Genomic DNA, 25,908 nt, shown 5'->3' on the forward strand with positions numbered 1-25,908 from the left:
ACTTAAATGATGTCATTAATATTCATGGAAACAGAAACAACTTTGTTATATAGATATGTTAAAGGAGCATTTGGGAAGAGATTACGCAGTTAATTCTTCAATCAATTTATTGTACTTGTACCACACAGTTGGGATGCAAATGATTGAATGATATCTGGAAGGAGTGAATCTGATTTAACCAGTCCTCAGAATTTAGAAATACAAACTAATCTGGACCAGATACATGTACCTTCACATTTACAACCACTAAACATCTATCATGTGACCATGAGCACTTGTCTTCAAGCACGAGCAAGTAAAATCTATAATGACGTTGGCAATGTAGATTATACACCTGTGAAACAGCATCCTTACAGTATGAATCTTCTGAAGCAGAAATGTTAGAGAAAAGAAAGAAGAATAGGTTGCTGATGAAACTTATGTATCATATGAATGGGTTTTCCTACGAATTGACAAGTTTACAGTATTTAGAAACATCACTTTTGATTCTTGGATAAGATAAATGAATTAAGACCGTGTGATAAGATTTATGATCCCTAAATGACAAGTAAAGGGCGTTTCATGGGCTAGACAAAGAATGTCCTGTCTATACAAATTATGAAAAACAATATAATAGGTCAGTGACCACTCGTTACCAGAGGGGAGATCAGGTGGTCGCCATTTTCTCATAAGGACCACATTGTGCTCACAGTAACAAGCAGGTACCTGTGTGACTTCAGTTTCGCTATAACCCTTTCAAAGAAACAGGAGATCTCTGGACATTGTTCCTGTTCGACAATGAGTGATTGTCTTTTGTGACCCTGATTATAATAAAGAGAATGAATAGTTAAACAAGGTTTATTGTGAGTTCTTGATCGATCAATACCAGGAGCAAAAGTGACCAAATCAAAATCCTGACCAGTAAATGTGTCAGCTAAAGAAATAAATTCCTGATCAAAATCATTCTCAAGAGCTCTTTTACGTAGCTCTAGTAACTGCACAAGCAGGGTAAAACCATGTATTTCATTTTCAATATAATTGGCTTTTTAATCCAAATACGGCATGGACGGTACGGAAGGCATGCGGATCATTTTCGCGTCGGCAGTTACAGAGGGGTAAAAAAGTCCCGGAAATACACAATCGTGTATGCATAAAAACGTCACTATGACTACAGAGTTATGTTATCGATAAGGTTTAAAAACATTATAAAGACTGATGCGATACCGTGTTCTTGGATCAGCAAGACTTGTCGTAATGAATCCATGTCCTGTAGTGCTTGTTCAAAGACATTTCTAAATTGGCTATGGTCTTTGTCGCCAGAGGACCAGGTTAAATGGATGTTTGTTAGCGTGAGTGTATGTAACATGTTAAAAACTACAAAAGAATTATAATTGTCTCTCATCACTTTAGACACTTATGTGTATTGTTTTGTAACATATATCACATATATATATTTCGATGCCTGCCTGATGAAAAAAATTCTTGCGGGGTTTGATTTTATCCAGAATGAAATAATAAATTGTTAAGATTTCCGTTAAGATCATCAACCAACAGGGCTTCAGTGTTACAAATTGAACTGCGTTCGTTCGACAGGTCATCAGGGTTAACGTTGTTTTCGTATGTCGAGCTATTACAATTCTTACTATCATCACATTACTGATCATCTGTTGGTGGAGCAACAAAAATCAAGTTTATCCCCTTTCGTCCATCTCATTATCAGATTTCGCAGCAGCCGAATCTTACCTGAATCCGCACGGATAATTGTCAGACATAGAAATTATCTTAAACGATACGAGTTAATGTTATGTTCGACGTAAAACCCGTCATTAAAACTAACTCACCATACCGAACATCATACGTAATAACAGACATGTAATTACAGGTAAATGTGTACGTAGTATGCAAAACTATAAATTTAACAAGTCTACCGCGATGGCAATATTGCTGAGTCGCTCACAAAATTGCCAGGAAAGCCATGAGCAAAATATCCTAGGGAAAAGAACAACATCTATCAGGATATCATTATTGCGGTCCTGGAACCCAAACTCCAGTTAATCAAGGTTGTTATCTTCACGAATTTGTCTACAAAATGTGGATTTGCAATGACACCTCCCCGATGTAAATCTGATTCACGCATTAAAATCGACGAAAAATGCAAGTTTGAGAGAACAAATTTGCACGGTGGTTGATAACATCGGCGATGAAACGTTAATTTTTGGTAGATGATAAGCGTTAATGGGGTAGACGTATTATATCCCACGTGCGTATCGGAAAGGTGAAGCAGCGATTGACAAATCGGCTAGTCCAGCTTGTGTCAATAAACGAATTGTCGCAGATTGGTTGGCCCGACATGCAAGTGGTAACTTTATCTGTTTTAATGTTAAAGCGCCTAACACAGTTCATCAAGCAGATATTTTAATTTTACCGCACGAATCAGTACACGATCGGCAAAATCAGGCACACACATCCAAGTTATGCGTTAACCGTAGCTGACCTTGCAAACAGATACAGGAAAAGAAGAACCGCTATCTACAAAAATAGCAACGGAAATTGCAGATGCATTAACAAGAATTTATCAGCGTGGTTGCTTGACTTGGCCACACTAGATGACGGTTGATCCCGGCAAAGAATTTCTTTAAACAGTATCATCGCGGATGGAGCAAACAAAATCGAACACTTGCCGAGCGATTGTTTGGACATCATTCTGCTCAATGACTGTTGATGCGGAGTGCTAGCGTCCAGCAGTGTTCTCGCGAATGGGTGGTAAGTCTTCCCGGTGTTTGTTGCCACGTTAAACAACGAAATCACACAAGTGATTTCATTGAAACCCTACGATGCAATTATAACAAAAAAGGGCAGGTTCAACAACTAGTCACAGAGAACAAACCCAGTGCTGGGCAGGAGCGTAATAGTAACGTATCTATATGAACCTGGTGAGCAGGAAGGCTGTAAAAAAAGCAACCGATCCCGTCTGGAGTACTAACACACACATAATCTCCAGCGTGCACGATCCACGGGTGAATATGCAATATACAGACTGGATTCAACTGCTTTGCAATGTGGATTTGTCCGCGAACAATTACAGATAATTCCTAAATATGCACAGTTACCGCCCCGTCGGGTGTTGCAAAACTAATTTAGCATCCCCTCTACCACGGTTGCACCCAAGACATTTTAGGCCAAAATTGCTTCATATATGACCACGCTAATTATCGATCCTGTCCATCATTGGAAAAATATTTTCGTAACATTTCGGCGTTGCATCGAGCACAATCAGTTGTGGTGTCTGTGCCTTATCTCAGTAATCATTTGTAATCTGGAACAAGATTAAACTCGCGTTTATGTGTTTGGTCATCGATACGCTTTTGAATGCTATTGTTTTTTTGTTTTTTTTATCGTTCCAGGCTGAATTTTGAGATGCTCGATTAGTAGTATAAATTATTCTATCAAGTTGCGCTCGACTCGTAATACAACCAAATAGGTTAAATTTGACCACTGAATAAGATCCATACCCGGGTGTGACTTGATATCGTCTATCCATGTGACGAATTCATCGTGATTGCGTATCCGAGCATCCAGCACCACTGAGCAATACCTGTTGGTGCTAGAGCGCCTACAGTTTTGCTGATACATACATGAACTACGTCGTTGTGCATTAGTATTTGACTTTCGTCAGATCTTTGTATCGCCACTGAGATATTCTGATGGCGACTAGCTACAGTTTTGTACAGCAGTGGAACAAGTATACTTGGGAATTTCTTTCCGTGAACTTTAAACAGCTATATCTGAAGTTTATCTAGATCCTGTTTCCTGATGCAACGATTAAATCGTCAGGCGTCCACTCCTTTATAAAGTCACTCAACGAAATGTCCGGAATAGCAATACGCATTTCTTCACATCAAATTGTGATCGGAGGTTAACCGCATCTTGACTTTCAACCATCACAGCACTTCATCACAAGCCCGATGATCTTTAGTACTTGTTCGTAGTAATCGACGTGTTTGGCTAACCATTCATGAGGAAAATCACCTGCAATTGGTGTGGCTGACCTTAACCATAGCACATAATTATCGCGACCGCTTTGGTGTTTCAGCAATACTAATAACATTTCGAACCTCACGGTGCAAATTTCATACCATTTACTAACCCAGGGTATATATTTCTGGCCCATACTGTCTGGATCCCAGTCTTATTGCGGCAGCGAAAGAAACTACGATACGTTTCGGATTCAACTAATTATCGAGTATATATTTCGTGAGCCTATGCGTTCGAGTCCACACCCAAAGTTGACTGAATCATTGAACAATTTAATATCCTTGTTGTTTTAAAGAACCCCCAGCGCCATTCAGATAAACAACTTTTTGTGTCGCACAAATGGATCGTTACTTCACGGCGCGATATATATCGCTGCAATATTATCGTTCTGAAAATATTGATCGACCATGGTATAATCTGCGGTTACTTGCTAGACACGTATTTGTTCTAGCTTGCTTCTCCAATACCCATATGGGGCAATCGCATACGGTACCATTATTGCTTCTGGACGATCATGACACTTATGGTTAACATTATCATCAGTTCGCTAGTAAACACAACATCGATTAATCAATTTCAGCCCTGAAAGATTATCGATCTTTGCCATCGGCTATTGTAAACGAGTTTTCTAATATAAAACTAATCAGTTTCGATCCGGACTAATTATTGTGGAAATCGATTAATCATCGATAACAAATTGATACTTACATACTCGAGCATCGATTACCGTAAATGAGTGTAATGCTGGGATTCACCATCGCAATACTGGATATTCTAGTATAACACCTACTGGCTCTCCGTTTGTTAAATAAACATCCTTTTTCCCCGCATACACATTGTTGCGCGTAGTATTTTCAATGATAAAATCCAATTCCGCTTCGTCCATAACTAATGTCTGACATCAACGTTTACAGTTCGATATCGCCTTGTGGTAAAAATGTCCAATTTGTTTTAACGCTATATCTTTCGAAAACGGGATTTCACCAGGACCTGCCCAGGTTTCAAGCTCAGGTATCCAGCATCCAAACTTGTTTCTGAGGTTAATAGCAAATGATAGCATCGCCAAATATCAACTGGGCAGTATATGCCGGTCAAGCATAAATCTCAACAACACCATTGGAACCCAGAAAACGTTTGCTTTTATCTGGTTCTTTGTCGTGTGATTAGTTAAAGTGAGGTCCAAACAATGGCAGGATTACCCTATGAACATCGCGGCTAGAAGCAAGCTGACAAATTTTAGAAAATCCATTTAGAATCAAAAGCTGGCACCGGGCTACGCGCATATGATTATGTGTGGGATGGCCAACTCGAACAAACAGGGAAACGCATTCTCCATATCGAGAATTCTAGCTGAATTACATGTTACCAGATCAATAGATGCTACATCGTCGGTGTCATACCGGGTATTCCACAATCCTCCATATCGATATTTCACATATGATCGATGAAAATTTTGGAGAAAACTTTTTCTCTCACATTTTTTATTTATAACTTTGATAATAATTTTTTTTATCAATCTTGTTGGTTTCGCTTATTTTTTGTTACATAGTTGTTGACTATAGAGTCGTAACAGAAAATTGGGGGGTTCGTCCGGGATACGAATTTCAGAAAAAAATTAATTGTTTTGTTTAGGAATTTTCTTGGTCTCTTATCTTTTGCTTTTTGATAGTGAAACCAACAAACTTTCACAATGTCAAGTGGAAAACATTATTTTAAATCCTAGACAGGAACTTGTTTGAGTCCTTAAAATGGACGAATTGTTACGAATTGCCAGGTAATATCATCTGTCTAAGGCAAAGGTATTTTGTTAAAACAAGAAATAAAACAATATTTTGGTTCAATACTTAGTAGAAAAGAATATTTCGGACAAAGGTTCTTTGGGTTTGATTAGTAAGTTTGAATCTGGTTCTAAACTAGATGATATGGAATAGAAATTTAAATCCAAGAATGAAATGAAATTCGGAAAGCTTGTGTTTGAAAACTGAAAAAGAGAAACAAATTCAAAAAGAAGAAAAAGAGATGGAGATGAAACTAAAAATGCAAAGGCAGGATAAAGAAAGAGAGACTCAAATGCAGGAAAAGTGACGAATGCAGAAAAGAGGAAGAAACAATGCAGAAAAAAAGAAAGGGCTTTGCAAATGCAGGAAGAAGAAGGACAAATCCAGAAAGAAGCAAAGGAGATGTAGATCAAGTTGCAAAATTAGGAGATGCAAATGAAAATGCAAATACAAAACGAGAAAGAGAGATGGAAATGCAGCTAAAATTTAAAAAATTAGAAATGGCAAGTTTAAGGCTCATAACATTTCAGTTTAATGTTGTAAAGAATATTAGGTTAGTAATCCTTTTTACAGAAAAAGATGTAGATCATTATTTTGCACATTTTGAAAAAAATAGCAGACTTTTAAATGGCCAAGAAAGCACTGGATTTTGATATTAAAGAAAATTCTTATTGGCAATGATCGTAATGTTTATACTTCACTGTCAGTTGAAGGAAATGCTGATTATGATTTTGGTCAAGGAAAGTATCTTAAAGAATTAAGAGTTAGCACCAAACGAATATCGACAGAGGTTTCGGAATTGTACAAATGAAAATAGCCAAACCCATGTCGAATTTGCTAAGGAAAAAGAACAACTATTTGACAGGTGGTGTACATTTAATAAGGTTGAAAAGGACTAAGACAAACTTAGACAACTCATATTAATCGAAGAGTTCTAAAACTACATCCATAGTGACGTCAAATTTACCTTGATGGACACAAGATAGATAATATAGGAAACTTTGTTCGTATAGCTGACGAATATTCCTTGGCTCACAAAGCTTCGTTTGTCAGCACATTTTCTTCTCAGCAGATAGTTAGTAAGAAAACAATTTCGTCTCAAGCAAGTACTATCAAATTGAAATCTGGTACTACTAATAAGTAGCCAACGTCTGATAAGACTGATCAGAAATCCTTATCTCTTCCTACATTCAAGGTCATGTATCTCAAACATTACATTTGTGGGAACAAACAAACCCCAGTCTGATTTTATTATGGCTAATTATGAACCAGTCAAGAAGACTGGTTTTATATCACTTAATCGTGATTTAGCTAATCCTATTTCTAGTAAAATATTAAGGGACACAGGAGCTTCTCAAAGTTTTAATTTTCAGTTTTTGCCTTTGTCTGAGAAGTCTTCTTTTTCTGAAATTGTTCTTGGTCATGGAGTTGAGTGTTGTTTTATTCAAATTTCTCCCCACTATGTTCAGTTGTCATCATGCTTAGGTTCTGGACCAGTGACTGCCGCCGCTTCGATTGCATTGCCCGTTGAGGGTTTTCATTTGTTGCTAAGCAATGACGTAGCTGGAGATAAGGTTGTGGTTAATCCACTTGTAACTGATAAGCTTTGTTTGGATTAAAAGGTGGATCCTAATGCGAATGAAATCCGTGATTTATAATTAGCTTGCATAGTAACTAGAGACATGGCAAAAGAGCTCTTGAGAATTAAATTGAAATGGAAACTATTCCTTTGGCTGACATATCAATTTGTTAGGTTTCTTATGAGGTCTCTTTTTCTCCTGTTACTGATCAATCGAAAGGTACTGAGGATTGTGATCCTCTTTAAACAAGTTATTCCTTAATATCTCTTAACTACTCAGCTCTATGGTTTCAACGATTCCACTTGTTGTGGTTCTAACTGTCATGATGACCAAACATGTGCTGCACCGTCCGGTTTAAATTCCGTACTGGTCGTTCTGATATATTCTTGCAGCAACATATTAAAGTTTAAAAGTTTAACACCGACCGGAATCTCACATTCAAGATCAAATTACGTTTGTCCCTCCATCAATTAAATAACCAGTTTCTTACATCGAAGGAATGAGAAAAATGTCGGGCATTGTCTTTTAAACATGTTGCCTTTTAATAACTTCCTATCCGTTGGAATCATAAACACCACGCGTTGTACATGTTACATCCACAATCGGAGGAATAAAACGATTTTCTAGTGTTTAAAGGAATCTAAAGCTATAATAATATGGGCATTTGATGCAAAACCTGTAGGGTAACTATCGTTGTGTGGTCAATTTTATAATTAACGATTTTTATTCGCAATAACACTCTGAAGCGCATCTTTTGTGTATTAACAAAAACCAGCTGTGGACAAAGAACCTTATCAAGCTCACAAAGAGCAGAATTAAATGTATATACTAGTGGTGGTATTTGTCATTGCGAATTTGCAACAATTTCAATAGTCCCTATTGTAACTGGTCTTTTTGTCTCGCCAAGTAATACGTGTCTTTTTGGAGTTTGTTTCGGGACGGTGGTTAACCTGCTCAGACACACCCAACATTGATTTGATTGACGACGTGCCGATGTCAATGAGATAATCGGGTTCTGATATCTTTTTTGCGGCGCTCGTTATTTGTTCATGTACCAATATTGCATTAGTAGTTTGCGTTCCACATATGGCCAACTGTACTGCACACATAATTTTGCGAACGCGATTTCTAATGCATTGCCGTTTGAGTGAGTAAAGGATAATCAATTTCAATTTCTAGATTTTATGTGCTTCAGGACACCATCGCGGTGGCTGGCGCAGTTGTGGTTTTAATAATACGATCAAATCGTGATGTCCAGCTGCTCTATGCTTCCAACGATTCCATTGATAGATGAGCACACGCGATGATAAATAATGCTGATGCAGGACAACTCATCTTTGGACAGTTGACCGTCAGAAAGCGCCGTTGAAAGCTCCTTTGGGGCAGCCGCGTACAAATTACTAGCTATTGTGATACTTATAGTGTCTTCCTGCTGTGTTTTAACTGCACGGTTTGAAAATGTTCTTGCAACAAAACAAAAGTTCATCACGGAAAAGCTGAGATTACAGTGCTGACTGAGATCCCAGTTGCTGAATTTATTATGTAATATGCTCCCAGCGACACCAGCGTGGTTGACACAGTTGCAAAGACAGCCGATATTGTGTACGTGACTGCGTCGATCAGGGTTATTTTGCAATCGTATTTTGTTTGTTTCGCAGTGAGTTCCGTGATAATCTGCTTGCGATCTGAATGATTCGAGCATGCACAATTTTATCTCCATTCAGAATAATTATTTATAACAATCGCTACGATGTCAGTTGAGTTTTAAATGCAAAATATGTACACTAGTGATACCTTGTCGCTCTTGACTCTTTATCTTTTGGATTAATTATGAATATATCTTCAGTGGCGCAGTTTAGCACGACCGATACCACTCCGGAGCGTTGTGACAAAGAAATGCTTTTATAAATATGTTGTATAAATACTAAATTTCACAACGCATACTATTAAAAGCCAGTACACACCAGTGATCTCTGCAGCTTGACAGAGAGTGCAATTGTTTGCTAGCCCAAAAAGCTGATTCAGACGGGACCGTGTGCACGACGCTGACGGTGATTTTGGAAACAAGTGCTCATAATCAGGTAATAACTTGTCGTTGCAAATGTGAAAGTTTCTGGTCTAGATTATTCATAATTTTTGAATTCCGAAGATTTGTCACTCCAAAATCAGTGGAGTCCGATTGCATTCCTTCACTTAAATCTTCAGTGAGTGGGACTGGTACATCTATATTAATTGCATGATTAACCGCAACATACTGGTACTCAATTAATTTATTTGCATCTCAGGAGTACTATAATTATAATTTTACTCATTCAGTCTCTTCTTAACCTTGATAGTTTAGTAAAACCTGATCTGAAGAAAATTTGATGAATGAGCAAGAGAGACAGAACTCTATTAACAGACTCAAAAGTTCTCTTCATTGAAGTCCTGACAAACCATAATTTCACTTTTGACATGAATTTCTGGATGTCAAGTTCAAGCATAATCAGCTGGAATATTCCAAACATCAAATTTGACCCTTCATCAGACTGGACAGATTTGGGATGGCCAAATTTAGTAAATTGCTTTATCAAAGCTTTTACTATTGTTTTAGTTTTAATATTCCTCGAAGGAATTGCCTCTGGGAATCTTATTGACGCACACATTACAGTCAACAAGTATTGGTTACCTGACTTGGTCTTAGTAAGGGACCAACACACTCTACCATTATTCTGCTAAATGGTTCGTCAAATGCAGGAATAGGTCGCAGAAGAGCCTGGGGGGAATCTTCTGATTGGATTTTCCTACCATCTGACATGTGTGGCAAGATCTACAGTATTTACAAACATCACTTTTAATTTTTGGCCAATAGAAGTGATTCAAGATCTTGTGACAAGTCTTATTAATGCGCAAATGACCAGCCAAAGGAGTTTCATGGGCCAGACTAAGAATTTCCTCTCTGTATACTTTTGGAACTACAATTGGATACTGCACTGACCATTCGTCACCAGCAGGTACCTCCGGTGGTCTCCATTTTCTCATAAGAATCCCATTTTTAATGAAATAACAAACAGGTACTTCTGTGGCTTCAGTTTCACTAATGTCCTTTTGAAACAAACAGGAGATCTCAGGATCTTGTTTCTGTTGCATGACAAGAGGGATTGTCATTTGGCACCCTGATTTACAATAAAGAGAATGAGTAGTTAAAATAGGATCACTGTGATCAATGTCCTTTGATTGATCCAAATGAGGAGTAAAAGTGACCTCATCAAAAGCCTTACCAATACATGTGTCAGCTAAAGGAATGCTTTCCTGATCGACGCCATTCTGAAAAGCTTTCTTTGCCATAGCTCTAGTAACTGCAGAAGCGGGGTATAAATCAGGGAATTCTTTTTCAATAAGGTCGTCTTTCTGATAAAAACAATGTTTGTCAGTTACAAGTGGATTAACCACAACCTTATCTCCAGCTAGGTCATTTCCTAGTAATAAATGAATGTCCTCAATGCCTAAAGCATACACTGTTCCGATTGTCACAGTTCATGAGACTAAGTCTAATGACAAATTTACACGATGGAGAGGAACATTAACAAAGCCACACTCTACTCTCTGATTAAGAACACTCTCATTAGAAGAAGACTTCTCAGAAAAAGGCAAAGTATCCCCTGATAAATAAAGACTCTGAGAAGATCCTGTGTCCCTTAAAATTGTAATAGAAATGGGATTGGCTGAATCACCCATGAGTGATATAGAACCCTTCGACATGAATACTTCATAATTCTCCATAATAAATTCAGAATGGGGTTTATAAGACCCAACTAATGTATTGCTTTTAATACATGACCGTGACCTTGACCTCTTAGAAATAAGAGCATTTGGAATAGGTCTATCTTGATTCTGTTTATTTTTCAATTTGTAGTAATCATAAATAACTTGTAGTTTCTTCTTGCAATAGGGACACTTAGAAGAGATAAAGATTTCTAGGAATGTGCCTTTCTCTTGCCAGCTCTAATTCTTTTAATCTAAATTGAAATTCTCTTTATTTCCTTTTGTTAGTGTATTTGCATCTGTCTCTCCTCTTTCCCCAATTGCAGTTGTATTTGTTCTTTCTGTAACTGCATTTTTTCTCTCTCCTCTTTCTAAAATAGCATTTGTTTTTCTTCTTTCGGAAGTTCAAGCTTTCTTAACTCTAATTCCATCTTTTATTTTAATTTTAATACCGACTTACTGATAAAAAACAAAGCACTTGTATCCTAAGCATTCCTTTCCCCCAAATACTGGACCAGAATGCTTATTATTTCTTCCTTGGTTAAAGAAGCGTTTGCCTCAGAAAGATCATATTTTCTGGCAAGTTGAATCAGTTCATCTTTTTTCAAGAAGTCTAACTGCTCCTGGGTAGGATTTGAAATAAAGATCTCCACTTTTGACGATATTGTAAAAAAAATTGCTGATGTCACTAAAGATTTCTAAAATGTGAAGTGATAGTTGGGATGTAAAACATTCCGAATCCAGGCAAATTTCAAATTCAAAAATTTATTAAATATTTTAGCAAAATTCGTATTCCTAGGGCGAGCACCCAAATTGTCTTGTTACGAGTCTACGCTCTTAAAGTAAGTAACAGAAAATAGTGAAAACAACAAGCTTGGAAAAATTTAACAAATAATTTATTTTCCTAAAATACAGAGTGAAAAAAGAAAAAAGAACTTACGGTATTGGGAATTAAATCCAAGAATAATCCAAGAATTATAAACACAATTCTTATCCATGAAAATTTCAAACTGAATCTCAGTTCGAATCCCGACGAAATTCAAGATGGACGGCGATGACGTCTGTAAGAACCATATTATTTTTTACTATGAAATTATGATAAGATGCTTAATAAAGAAAATATAATTAAAACATGAATGTATGTATTTGATTAATTGTAACATATGCAATACACAAATGCTATAATATGCTGACCTTCATAACCTCAACGTAATATTCAGCATGAAATGGATGACCCACTGAAAATTTTGAAAGTTAGTCCTAAATGCCTAATGTGGCGGGAGATAGCTGCTTTATTTAATAATATGGCACAATATTACTTTTACATTAAGCCTGAATCAATAGCAGCGAATTGAATTGATTTCTATTGTTGTACTATATATGTAAGTCCAGTCTATTTTTGAGAATAAAGAAATTAAAATTCGTTGACTTGTTTAATTTTTATAAGTAGCTATGACTTTGTTAATGTCATTCAATAATGTTTTAATTATAACTATCTCAACACAATGTTATTTTTATTTGGTGGATATATGTAGATAGAGGAGCTAATGTTGACAGCTATCTGCCAAATTTCGAATACTCTTCGGAAAATAGTCATGTGACGAAATTTTAAGCAAACATTGCTTGTCCGGGACGCCGAACAGGTCTAATGGTGCCGAACAGATACTGTACAACTGTAACACAAACTGAGGGTTAATATACAATTTAACTATCATCACTTGTCAGTTTACACTCTGCCGTTAGCAAATATATAAACATTATGTAATATGTCATTTCCATCAAACGTCAACGTACTTTAAGTCGTAACCAAGACTGCTAAGCTTGGCTGAAGCGTACACAACTACCAATGAACGCTGATAACACGGAAAATACATTTACCAGCATACAAATGAAGAAAGAATACAATATTAACTATTTAAAACATACATATGTTTGTATAAAAGAAGAACAGCATTTACAATCAACAAGTTAAATTTAATCAAAATGTGAACGTGAAAAATTTACTGTGTGGAACCGCTCATGTGAGCTAGTGTCGGCCATATTGCCTGCAGACGTATTTTCGTGATGTCACAGGTTGGAGTCATCGAGCTTAGTGCTATTCAAATGATAATTTGGATGGGAATTTTTTAGTGTTATAAACATATTTCTGAGTGTGACAAATTGACAGAAAATAAGAGTCCATAAAATTTTGTGAGTATTTAACGATATGCAAGTCAGAACTTAATGACATTTGTTATCACATGACCGGCGATCACACTTGACATACAACATGAACGAATTAATACAGATATCAAGGAAAGTCGCGATCTTTACATTTCAAATACATTACAATGTTCAAATTCATTCTTTCAGCAGTTTATATATATATATATATATATATATATATATATATATATATATATATATATATATATATATATATATATATATATTCATTGACATGAACAACATGTTTCATTTAGGACATAAAAAACACCCTCCCATCCATCATATTAAAGCTTTAGAGCTCCCATGTCTATCAGCTTATTTAAGTGAACGATCTGACAATCGATCAACGCTAGTTTGCTTAGTCAACCTTGTAATTGTATATGTTTGAGTGACAGCTTTACTCCACTTCGGGTTTTAGCTGCTGATTGTAGTTGTTTGCATTATCTGCCCCTGTGTCAAGGTCGCATTCACGTAATGGCATGACATTATTGTATCACTGCTGATCTAGTTGATTTGCTTCAATGCACCAATTACATATTTTCTACTTGGGCGTCAATGACTAGCATTCGTACATCATCCCCGTGAGAGGTAACGTTTTGTCTGACAATATTACGGAGATGCATCTATATGAGGTAGCACCAACTGCCAATGCTCCCTCCCACGCGTCCTCGAAACAGGACCTCTACCACAGATTGTTTGAAGAAATGTACAAGCTCCAGCGAAAAATAATAGATCGGATACAGTTTGTCTCATGTATGACATTAAATGATGATATTCCCGTGCAAGATGACGTTGATTAACATTCTGCTACTCTTTTTCGGATAGTTTCTGGTGTCCGCTTATTAACAGAGATACCTCAGACAGATATAATTGTCAAACGTCATTGGATTTCTTATATGTGAGTTTAGCCGTAGTGCATCTTGAATCTCCATGACTACGCGTCTTGGAGCTGAAGCTCCTTGCAAGGATGCAATTTGCCATATAAAAGTACCAGGAGCTGTCCCTGTAACAGCGTCGGACGTCAAAGACAGCAAGGACAAAGTAGTTGTTGTTGTTGTTGTTGTTGTAGGGTTTAACGCCATTTCTCAGCACACGATATGCTTTACATGGCAGCCAGTATTAATGGTGGAGGAAGAACCCGGGAAATCCCCGGAAAGAACCACCGACCCTCGAGAAGCTACTAGCAAGCTTTCTCACATACCCACATTGGCCGAATCCGAGACTGGAACCTACGCAGGCAGAGGTGAGATGGCAGTGAAAGGTAACGGAGAGCGCTTTAAACCACTCGGCCACTCTGCCCCCCCCCCCCCCAGGACAAAGTAAATGCACCACTAGACGATATAAATGAAAGAAACCGCGCTTCTTCTGTGATTGACGGTGTACGTATCCAAAGCGATAACTTTGTTATTGTGACCGTTCCATCTAACGCATCAGCCCCTTCAGCGTGCCAAATTGCTTCGTTGTCAGAACTCCTTCGAACTAGTGCTACTGTGTTTTGGATTCAAACAAAATTTTCTAACGTGTCCGAAAAATAGAAAAATAACAGACAGTGGAATCACATATGAAAACTGACCGTCCGCATTAATTTATGGTCGTAGTATTCCAGCATTGGATTAGAATCTTGAAAAAGCAGTGCCAGGTCTGGGGTACCATCTTGCTTTACGAGAACGCCTTCAAATTCAATAAATGTTACACAATATATGTCAATATCTTGAAATTGCATTTCTACTCGCGCACGATTGTTTAGGTTATGTGTATCATAAGAATAATATTGAAAATCACGCACCGATGTCCTGGATAATCAGGAATTTGTTGTACTGACAGTGAATTGTAGACTTCACGAGCTTTGCGAATAAGTACTTTTGTAATAATGGGGTCCAACGGTCTCTTGGCCATTTCATAATTTTATTAATTTTCTGAAAATAAGGAAAATATAAATCACCTTTTTTAAATGGGGTGTACTAATCAAATATTTTTTGGTAACATCAGCCCATAAACTTGTATGTAAAGGGGTGGAGTGCGTTCCACTAGCCAGTTCTAATTATTTTAGTTTAACTAGCAGTTCTTTTTTCTTCATTTGCATTTCTCCTTTTTCTTTTTTTCTCATTACATTTACATTTGCATACCGTTCCTTTTCTTTTGTCTGCAATTGCAATTACATTGCTTCTTCTTCTCTTTCTGGAGCAAAACCTTATTTATCTCAATTGTCATCTGTTTTTTTTTTAATTTCATTTCTATTAGTCTCATTTCAGATAATAGAAATTTACTAATCAAACACAATACACGTTTGTACAGAAATTCCTTTTCACGAATTATTGAACTAAAATATTGTTTATCTTTTGCTTTGTTAAAAAAGTCTTCGTTTCAGAAACATTATATTGTCTAGCAAGCTGAAGCGATTCATCCTTGTTCAGAGACTCATATCTTTCTTGGTACGATTCAAAATAAATTTCTCCACTTTAGATGACATTGTGATACCTTGTTGGTTTCATTAACGATTTCACAAATATGCGTAATTAAAAAATCAGGTACTAACAAATTTCAGAAATAAATATAATTTACGTTAAAAATTGACATTTTCTGAAATATTTTAAGACATTCGTAACCCGGACGAAAATCCCCAATTTTTTGCAACTCCCAAATTGTCTTAAACTATGTAACAGAAAGAGCGAAACCAACAATTGTTTAAAATTCAACAAATAATTAATTTTGATAGAATACAAAAGTACAAATTTAAAAGGAACTCACAGTATTGTGAATTAAATCACGAATAATCCTGAAAGTTCTGACATAAGTCCAAAAGCATAGAGTTCGAAATGAATTCCGTGGTGATTCTAGCGAATTCCAATTTTTGAATCTGCTGATGTACTAATAGACTATAATGGCGATGTGTTAACAGTCTTGATTTATCCCAATGAACGGTATTCCGAAAATAGTGAGTCCTGTGTCATGAGTCTAATGTGTGATTGCTAAAGGATGAAAGTAAGGGTCACACGGATAGTTTGTAATATCTAGGTGTTATATTAAAACCCTTAAGAACGTCGTGAATTTATTTCGATTCGTACCCATTCCGTTGGTCGAGAGCTGCGGTTGGGTATTTCTTAACCTTCAATACTTACAATCAGTTGGTTGGTTAGGGTTCGAAACCTGTCCAGACTAGCTCAGATTATGGCTGGGCAAGGCAGTGTGCTTCATTTGCTGACTTCCAGTTAAACATCAATATTTGCAAATACTGACAGACAAAAGATACTCAAGGTAAATATGTGCTTGTTAAAATAGCTAATGTAAATGGGGGTGGGGTAAAATGGGATGGGAACATTTTATCTGGCTTAATTTGTTGGGACTTTCAAGGCCAAAACAAACAGAGCAAAGTCCTTTGTACAACAACACAAAACTGAAACAATCCTGGCTTAACTAATGAAGCACCGAATGAAAATTGAAACTGAAATATATGTCGCACTCACAGTGTCTTGGTGATTGACGTTCAATGCCTGAAAGAGCTGAACTAAATTAGAAACACTCGTTTTATATTCCTTCTATTCAATTTATCTTTAACAAACGATGTATTTGTTTCACAAATTTCCTTATACTTTACTTTCTATAATTTCTTCTTTGACACTACAAATTAAAATAGATATTGTTGCTGATTGAAGTAATGTAATTGTCTCTGGTCGTTTAGGTATGGCACCGACTGGAACGGTTCGCGTGTGTGTTTTTGTTGCTTCGACCTGCGGACTTCCATCAAGTGAAGTTACTCTAGCAGAACTGGCCAAAGAAGCTGGCTATAATACGGCAGCTATAGGTAAGAGTTATGCAGAAATACAATAGCAAATAAAGAAACAGGCAGACAAACACCAACCAACCTACCTAACTAACTACCTACATACCTAAATACATGCACTACATATAGTATATCTTCGATTATCTACATTTTCTGGCCACCTAACAAACACCATAACCCTGAATAATCATAATTACAGTTTGCTTATCATGCTCAGATTTCGAGAAGATATTTCAATATTAAGAACATCATCACATAATCTGCATATTGAAATTGGTTGATGGGACACATCTAATCTTATTCCTATTAATTGGTTCATGGGACACATCTAATCTTATTCCTATTAATTGGTTCATGGGACACATCTAATCTTATTCCTATTAATTGGTTCATGGGACACATCTAATCTTATTCCTTTTAAATAAAAACTGTGTCCCTTTTGTAACGTATGCAAAGATGAATATTTACTTTATTATTGATTGTGAAAGTATTTCTCTGCTTCGAACAACATCCATAGATCGTCGATTGTGGATGAGGCCAAGTGTGTACAAATTTAAAGAACTATTAAAATGTCAGAATTTTGTAGCAAAGAGAGATCTGGATTATTCAAATACAGATCCTTTATTTTAAGCTCTGATTTCATCCATTCCAGGCAATGTAACTAACTAGCACGTCATGTATTTATATTGAAATTTAAATAACTATATAATTTATTAAATGATAAGTTTTTGTTTGAAAAGTACCATTAATAATTAATAATTACTTATGGCATGTACAATTAAAAAAATACCTGCATATTGCACATAACGTCTTCTGCATATTGTATCATGTAAATATAGATCTGTGATACTGTACATGTATCTCACTCCCTGCCTCAATGTATGTACCGCCATCCAGATTTGTATATGGTATAACGGTACCAATTGCGCAAGTCCAGGTGGGCGGAGCTTAAGGTGTATGGAACATTGTATTCAGAATTAAAGAACAACACTAGCTGTGATTGGTGCATTATGTAAGAGTTGTACTTTCTGTTTGGCTTAAAAATAAGTTGAGCCTCTTGGCAACATGTGAGTTTGTGTTAATTTCTATCTAGATCATATTTTGTATTTTTTATGATTTTTTTAAAATATGGTACACATGGCTGAAAATGTGCTTGTTGTGACTAGATAACTCTTACCCCTGTCTAGTTTCAGTAGAGTTATCTCTCTTAAATGCAATGGAGTACCTGGTTATGTCATTGTCAAATTGACAATCTAGCATTGTTCTATATGACAGTGTGTGACATGCATGCCCAAGTAGGACAGAAAGTATATTTATTTCACAAAACATTAGCATTGAGGTATATGGAAAAACAATTGGTACCGTGATACCATATATTACAATGTTCATTATGTACTTGCCATGGCTAATTAGCTTTATGCATTAAATTTCATACGTATGTTTTGTTGATATTACCAATAAAAACAGCCTCGATTATTTGAACTCCCATCTATCGGTGTCATTGACATGTCCATTGACATATCCATTGACATGTCCATTGACATATCCATTGACATGTCAATTGACATATCCATTGACACATCCATTGACATGTCCATTGACATAGAGTTTTTTGGGTACTTACCTGCCCTTCTTCGTATCTACCCACATACAGATGTCCGTAAGAACATACCTACATGACGACATACATGCATACATGCACACATCGGTACGTACTTAGTTTTAAGCCTTCATCGTTTACCATTATGTATTATAACTATATAAATTAAATCCCAATTTCAAAATGTAGACCTGAACTGTATACTTTCTTATACTTTTGATTGGACATACACCACGCTCATGTTATGCATAGCAATTACGTTCCCTTCACAGAAGAAAATAATCATTTAAGTTTGTCATTGGTTTGACAGATTAAAAACCCTCTTACTGAATGATGGAACCAGCTAAAGTCAGTTTTCCCTCAAGCCAATAAGTGTAATTGCAAAAGGAAAATTTATTGAGCAATGACACAAATCTGCATTAATTCATCTTCGACTGCACAACAAGTTCTCGCAGCTTATGTAACTTGTTCTCGACGGCGTGGGATTTTGCCTAAAGTGGTCTTTAAGCGGAAGAGACGGGTGAACCTGGGAAATAGTATAATATCTCATAAAGGCGACAACATTCCCCTGCACAATCTGAAATGGGGAGCAATCTCGGGATCACAGACCGTTGCTGTCGCTCAATCAATACTCCGAGATAGATTTTGGAAAAACGTCACGGAGTTAGCTATTTGTGAAAAACGTCACGAAGTTAACTATTTGTGAAATATGTCACGGTATTAACTATTTGTGAAAAAACGTCACGGAGTTAACTATTTGTGAAAAACGTCACGGAATTAACTATCTGTGAAAAACGTCACGGTATTAACTATTCCTGAAATGTTAAATCCATATTCACCCTAATGTGCATATTTATTAAAGAAAGGCTGCAGTTGTGAACTCGATTTGCTGAGGTTATAGCTTGCTTTTGTGTCTCTGGTGCTTTCCGTTTTGTTTTTCCTTTTCTTTTTCACTTTATTATTGCTGTATATTAAGTATTTCGTACTTGTTTCCAGTAAAACAGGAACTTATTGTTATTTACAGAGTTTAGCAACAAGACCAATATTCAGGGCCTGCCACTGTTTATGGTACAGTAGAAAAAGAACCGTGTCAACATACACGCAGCTTATTACTGGCAATATCATACCTTATTATTACCTCACCCCCAAAAGTTTCTAAAATATGAGGCTAACGTCTCATCAAAAGAAAACAAATGGCATTGAATACCCGTCGTGACACCCATTATCGAGACGACAATACATGAGTGTTCGATTCAGATATGATGCGTGATGGTGGAGTGGCTGTGGGGTCAGTCTAATCCACATTACCAGCAAAAAATATTTCATGTACATAGATTAAAGTATTGTTAAGCAAAACTGATTATACGTAAAAACTGGTTATATAAAATGTGTATTAGTGTTCAAATACGCTTGCGCGTACCGCACAGTGAAGACTGGTCGTGACGCGAATTGCCTTCAAAACAAAGATGGTGGACATCGTCAAATACTTGTATGACCTCTAACATAGAACAGAATAAAAATCGCGTGTCGTACCTCCAGAAATTTATTTGACAAAACACTGAACAAAGGCTTCAAATATCCATCATGAATTTGCTATGCTAACTATTACATGTATTATTACAGCGATCATTTAATTACCTTACATTACATATATACATTAATATTTGCCAATCTTTACTAAGTATAGTTTCGCCTCAGTATAAGTGTATAGGACCAATATATTTGCCTACCGAAAACAATCAATTCATTGCAATGTTAGATTATTTTACCTGAATTGCCTATTTTTACATTAAACCAGCACGAGTAATGTTATAAAATTAGAAGGAACTCATTGAACGCTTATTTGTGATGAATAATAGAATGTTATATAATTCACTCAATACAGATACTTTTGTTAAAAGTAGATATTTTAAAAATTAATTACCCGACACAACAGTAAATCTTTCTGTAACGTAAGCATAGCGTTAAGGTCTGGTAGCGATAGGTTAAAACAACCATTTTATACAAGCATTATTACTGTGTCTGTGTAAAATTCTTATCTTCGATAATTCATAGCACATACATCGGGAAGTCGATATCGGATTTCTATTTATGTCATCAACATATTACTCATCCCGAACCACTCCCCACTAAAGAGTAAAGGAATGACAATCAACTTGTTCCCTCTCACCCCCATCATCCCACCCCTAAACAAACAGCATAACACTTCTTTTAAAGTCTGAGTACAATGAGTTTCAGCAAAGCAAATGATGCCTTCCGATGATGGTCATAATATATACTTAGTTACACAGCAATGCTATCTTCTGAAGATGGGCATACTATGTGCTTAGTTACACACCAATGCTAGCTTCTGATGATGGATATAATACGTACTTAGCTTCACAGCAAATGATATCTTCTGATAATGGGCATACTATGTGCTTACTTACACAGCAAATGATATCTTCTGATGATGTGCATACACTACGTGCTTAGTTACACAGCTATGATATCTTCTGATGATGGGCATACTATATGCTTAGTTACAAAGCAAATGATATCTTCTGATGATGGGCATACTACGTGCTTAGTTACAGAGCTATGATATCTTCTGATGATGGACATACTAGGTAATAAGTTACACAGCAATAATATATGATGATGGGCATAATATATGCTTAGTTACACAGTAATGATATCTTCTGATGATGGGCATGCTATGTGCTTAGTTACACAGCAATGATGCCTTCCGATGATGGGCATAATATATGCTTAGTTACACAGCAATAATATCTTCTGATTGTGGGCATAATGTATGCTTAGTTACAAAGCAAATTATATCTTCAGATGATGGGCATACTATGTGCTAAGTTACACAGCTATGATATCTTCTGATGATGGACATACTAGGTAATAAGTTACACAGCAATAATATATGATGATGGGCATAATATATGCTTAGTTACACAGCAATGATGCCTTCCGATGATGGGCATAATATATGCTTAGTTACACAGCAATGATATCTGATGATGATGGGCATAATATATGCTTAGTTACATAGCAATAATATCTTCTGATGATGGTCATACGATATGCTTAGTTACACAGCAATTATATCTTCTGATAATGGTCATAATATATGCTTAGTTACACAGCAGTGCTATCTTCTGATTGTGGGCATAATGTATGCTTAATTACACAGCAATGATATCTTCAGATGATGGGCATGCTGTGTACAAAGTTACACATCAATTATATCTTCTGATGATAGGTATGCTATGTACTAAGTTACACAGCAATGATATGTTCTGATGATGGGCATAATATGTACTAAGTTACACACCAATGATATCTGATGATGGGCGTAATATTTACTTTGTTAGAAAGCAATTGTAACTTCTGATGCTGGGCATGCTATATACTAAGTTACACATCAATTATATCTTCTGATGCTGGGCATGCTATGTACTAATTTACACAGCAATGCTATCTTCTAATGATGGGCATAATATGTACTAAGTTACACACCAATGATATCTGATGATGGGCATAATATTTACTTTGTTAGAAAGCAATTGTAACTTCTGATGCTGGGCATACTATGTACTAAGTTACACAGCAATGCACTGGAAATCGAACGAGCAGCTGTATTCACAAAACTCAGCATACAATTCAAGTAGATATGGGCAATGTGTGTGTTTGTGTGTGTCTGTGTGTGTGTGTGTCTGTGTGTGTGTGATTTGGATTTTTAACGTAGCTTTAACATTTTTTCAGTCATATTGCTAAGATGATTGCAGTGTGGCTCTTTACAGTGATTTCTAGCACCGAGGCATCATGCCGCAGACATGTATCATGATGTCCCACCCAGTCACATTATCCTGACACAAGACCGACCAGTCCTAACACTAGCCTCTTAATGATGAGAGCCAGGCGAGGCAGCTGTTAGTACCATTTTTATAAGTCTTTGGTGTGACTCGGTCGGGGTTAGAACCCGCGACCTCCCGTTTCCGAGGCGGACGATCTAACCACTTAGGCCACTGGAGGGTTCAAAATGGGCAATAAATCATACGAAAATAATGGGAACACGACGTATTTTCACTAAGTCTTCCTTTAATGATGACTGTAATAAGTACCAAATTTCACAGCGATGGATACAAAACCACAAGAAAATTTCACTCCAAAGATTCTGTCACACTGCATCCGACTATAGGTCATAAACTCGAAAATCAATTGTCTATATGCACATATTCAGGTGATAGTGATAACATGTAAAACGTTTCATGGCAATACATCAGACACTGCGGGATTAGTGGCACTGACGAGATTGTGTCATTCACTCTATTAAACTACAAGACACAAATATAGTAACTGTAACAAAAACTGTGGGAGCAAAGTGTGTTGTTGATATGCGCATGTTTAGGCGATGACCATCATATTTAACAAGCTTAATGGTAATTTAGGCGATGACCATACTGTTTAACAAGTTTCATGGTAATTTAGGCAATGACCATAATATTTAACAAGTTTCATCGTAATTTACGCGATGACATACTGTTTAACAAGTTTTATGGTAATTTAGGCAATTTAGGTAATGGCCATACTATTTAACAAGTTTCGTGGTAATCTATCAAAATAGGACTAGTTATACATACAATATTATCATACCTTGCTACGACACCAGAAGAGGAAATAACTCAATATTTACCAATATTCATGGCAATCCGTCGATCTGGATCATTTGCTTTAACGATATTGTGTGCCGGACAAACATGAAGATTACTATAAAACCGGGAGGTTATATAAAATCGGGTAATTCAGGATTACCAGTATTATCTGACAGCTTATTTCTGTATGGCAGTATGTGGATGGTCGACTAAATTTTTCAGCTAAATTAATGCTATCTTTTAAATTGGATAAAATCAGATCGTGTTCCTTAATTTTGTACATGTTATGTTATCTGGTTCGTATACATGTATATTGAAGAGTATAGATCCATAAACATGCTGGTGATACTTGCACATTTATAACAATTAAAAAAGCTGCAGAAGTTATGAATGTTGATACCAAAAATGCCTTTACAACATTCATAATCAACGTTTTTCATACGGAGACTTCTATTAAGCAGTCTTTCCAAGGGAGGCCTTTTACTACTGTACGAAGTTCGAAAGTGAAAGGGTCTCTATAAGAAAATCGTACCCCTCAGTGAGAGGCAATACGTCTTTAGGGCAACAATAAATACACAAAAAAAATATATTACAAGCTAGACTTATTTCTGGGATCATTTTACCTCAACTTTATCTAAATTTTCAAGAAATACGTACACAATATCTGACAGAAGATATATGGGGAAGGCAAAAACAGACCCAAAGAGTTAAGTTTTTAAACTCACAGAGTTATGTGCTGCGCTATTTATCTTCTTAATCGTTAATGCTCGTAAATATAATCATAATAACTAACGTGTGGATCACAATTTTGTTTTCCAGGTAAATGGCATCTCGGACTTCACGAAGAGAGGTATGGCGATTTTAAAAAGCATCCATTAAATCAGGGATTTGACCGTTTCTATGGTTTACCAGGTACAAATACAAAAGACTTTGGAAATGAGGGAGAGAGGATTTTTTTGGACTTAAGACCCAATTTGAATAAACAGATCATAACGCTTTGGTTTTGCGTCATGATTCCGTTGGCTTTCATGTACAAAGCAAAATTTGTGTCACTGCTTGTTTTTTTAATTGTGATATTGCTCTGGAGCATCCCTCTTCTAACAGTTTACTGGACTCTGGACAACATGAAACTGTTAAATAGCATGCTGTATAGGGACCGTCTGATTGTTGAACAACCTATTCGTCTACCTGGCCTCACACATCGCTTGGTCCAAGAGAGTGTTGAATTCATGGAAGAAAGCGCGAAAGAAGGTAAACCGTTTTTTCTGTACCTGGCTTGGAGCCACACTCATACGTTTCTGGCAACAGCAAAAGAGTTTGAAGGAAAGAGCAAACATGGCCGCTATGGTGACGCTGTAGAGGAATTAGATTGGGGAGTTGGGAGAATCCTGGAAGCACTAGACAGATTGAATATCGGCAACAACACACTGGTATACTTCACCTCTGATAATGGAGGACATTTGGAGGAGAAAGGACTTAATGGAGAGGTGGACGGTGGATACAACGGAATTCTATTAGGTATGTATAGTACTTTCAAACAAAATAGTAACTAAATCATCTCTATCCTTTGTCCTACACACTGACTATATATATATATATATATATATATATATATATATATATATATATATATATATATATATATATAACCCAAACACAGATGGGGCACCTATAAGACGCTAATATTTATGCAAAGTTTCATGTAAACATATTTCAAATGTTCTTTTTTTTAGTAATGCACTGGATCGATAATATTTGATCATTGTAACTTGTTTACTTGTTCGCATGGCAGCGTTAATATTACTGACATTGAACAATGTTTCGAAGTAGAAAAAGCATCTAATATCCCCATATTTAGTGTGTTTGCCAAGTTCCATAGGCACATTCTGATGTTACACTCTAAAAACCACTAAATTTATAAGTCTGACGTCTTTGCGACTTATTTCCATGGCAACTTAAAATAAATGACCATAACCATTTCTTAATAGGCAAAGGTATATATATTCCTATATATCAATACGTGTGTGGTTTTCCATTAGCATGTGTGAAAGGTAAATCTATGCCTATATATCAATACGTGTGTGGTTTTCCATTAGCATATGTGAAAGGTTAGTTTTTACATATGCTCCAAACGGATCAAGTTTGCTAAATTCTGTTTAAATAGCAACGTCTAAATTTTAAATTGGAATTGATTCCTACGAAAGGCACACATGATATGTGTACCAAGTTTCATAATATATAATGAACGGTTTTTTAGTTAGGCATCAGAAACGGAAGTTTTTAAAACTTTGGCAGATTAACAATTTGTTTTCATGACAGTGTTAAAAATATTTATAGGAAATATAAAGTATTGCCTCTACATATAGACCACTAATTTGATACCAACTTTTTAAAAATATAAATGAGATCGAAAAATGAAAATAGGGAATTACAGACACAACGAAGGATTGCCGAGAAACCCATTTCCATATCCCTCGCCAACTTCCTTTGGCTGCAGATATTTAACAAGTCTTCACGTGTATTGTTCATCTGCTAACATCAAATTCATATTAATCAT

The 25,908-nt window shown here is 36.2% G+C and overlaps 1 protein-coding gene across 2 annotated transcripts in view; it reads left to right on the forward strand.

Annotated features, from left to right (window-relative positions):
- Nucleotides 1-25,908, forward strand: part of LOC149795667 (steryl-sulfatase-like) — a 127,062-nt gene that overhangs the window by 94,835 nt on the left and 6,319 nt on the right. For both annotated transcript variants that reach the window (XM_089965507.1, XM_089965508.1), the window contains exons 3-4: nucleotides 17,004-17,126; nucleotides 24,171-24,869. In XM_089965507.1, the coding sequence (XP_089821633.1) occupies nucleotides 17,004-17,126; nucleotides 24,171-24,869 (822 nt within the window). The remainder of the gene's footprint in view (nucleotides 1-17,003; nucleotides 17,127-24,170; nucleotides 24,870-25,908) is intronic.

Source organism: Sinohyriopsis cumingii, chromosome 7 (assembly GCF_028554795.1).
Source record: "Sinohyriopsis cumingii isolate HCF-2022 chromosome 7, ASM2855479v2, whole genome shotgun sequence".
Taxonomy (NCBI): domain Eukaryota; kingdom Metazoa; phylum Mollusca; class Bivalvia; order Unionida; family Unionidae; genus Sinohyriopsis; species Sinohyriopsis cumingii.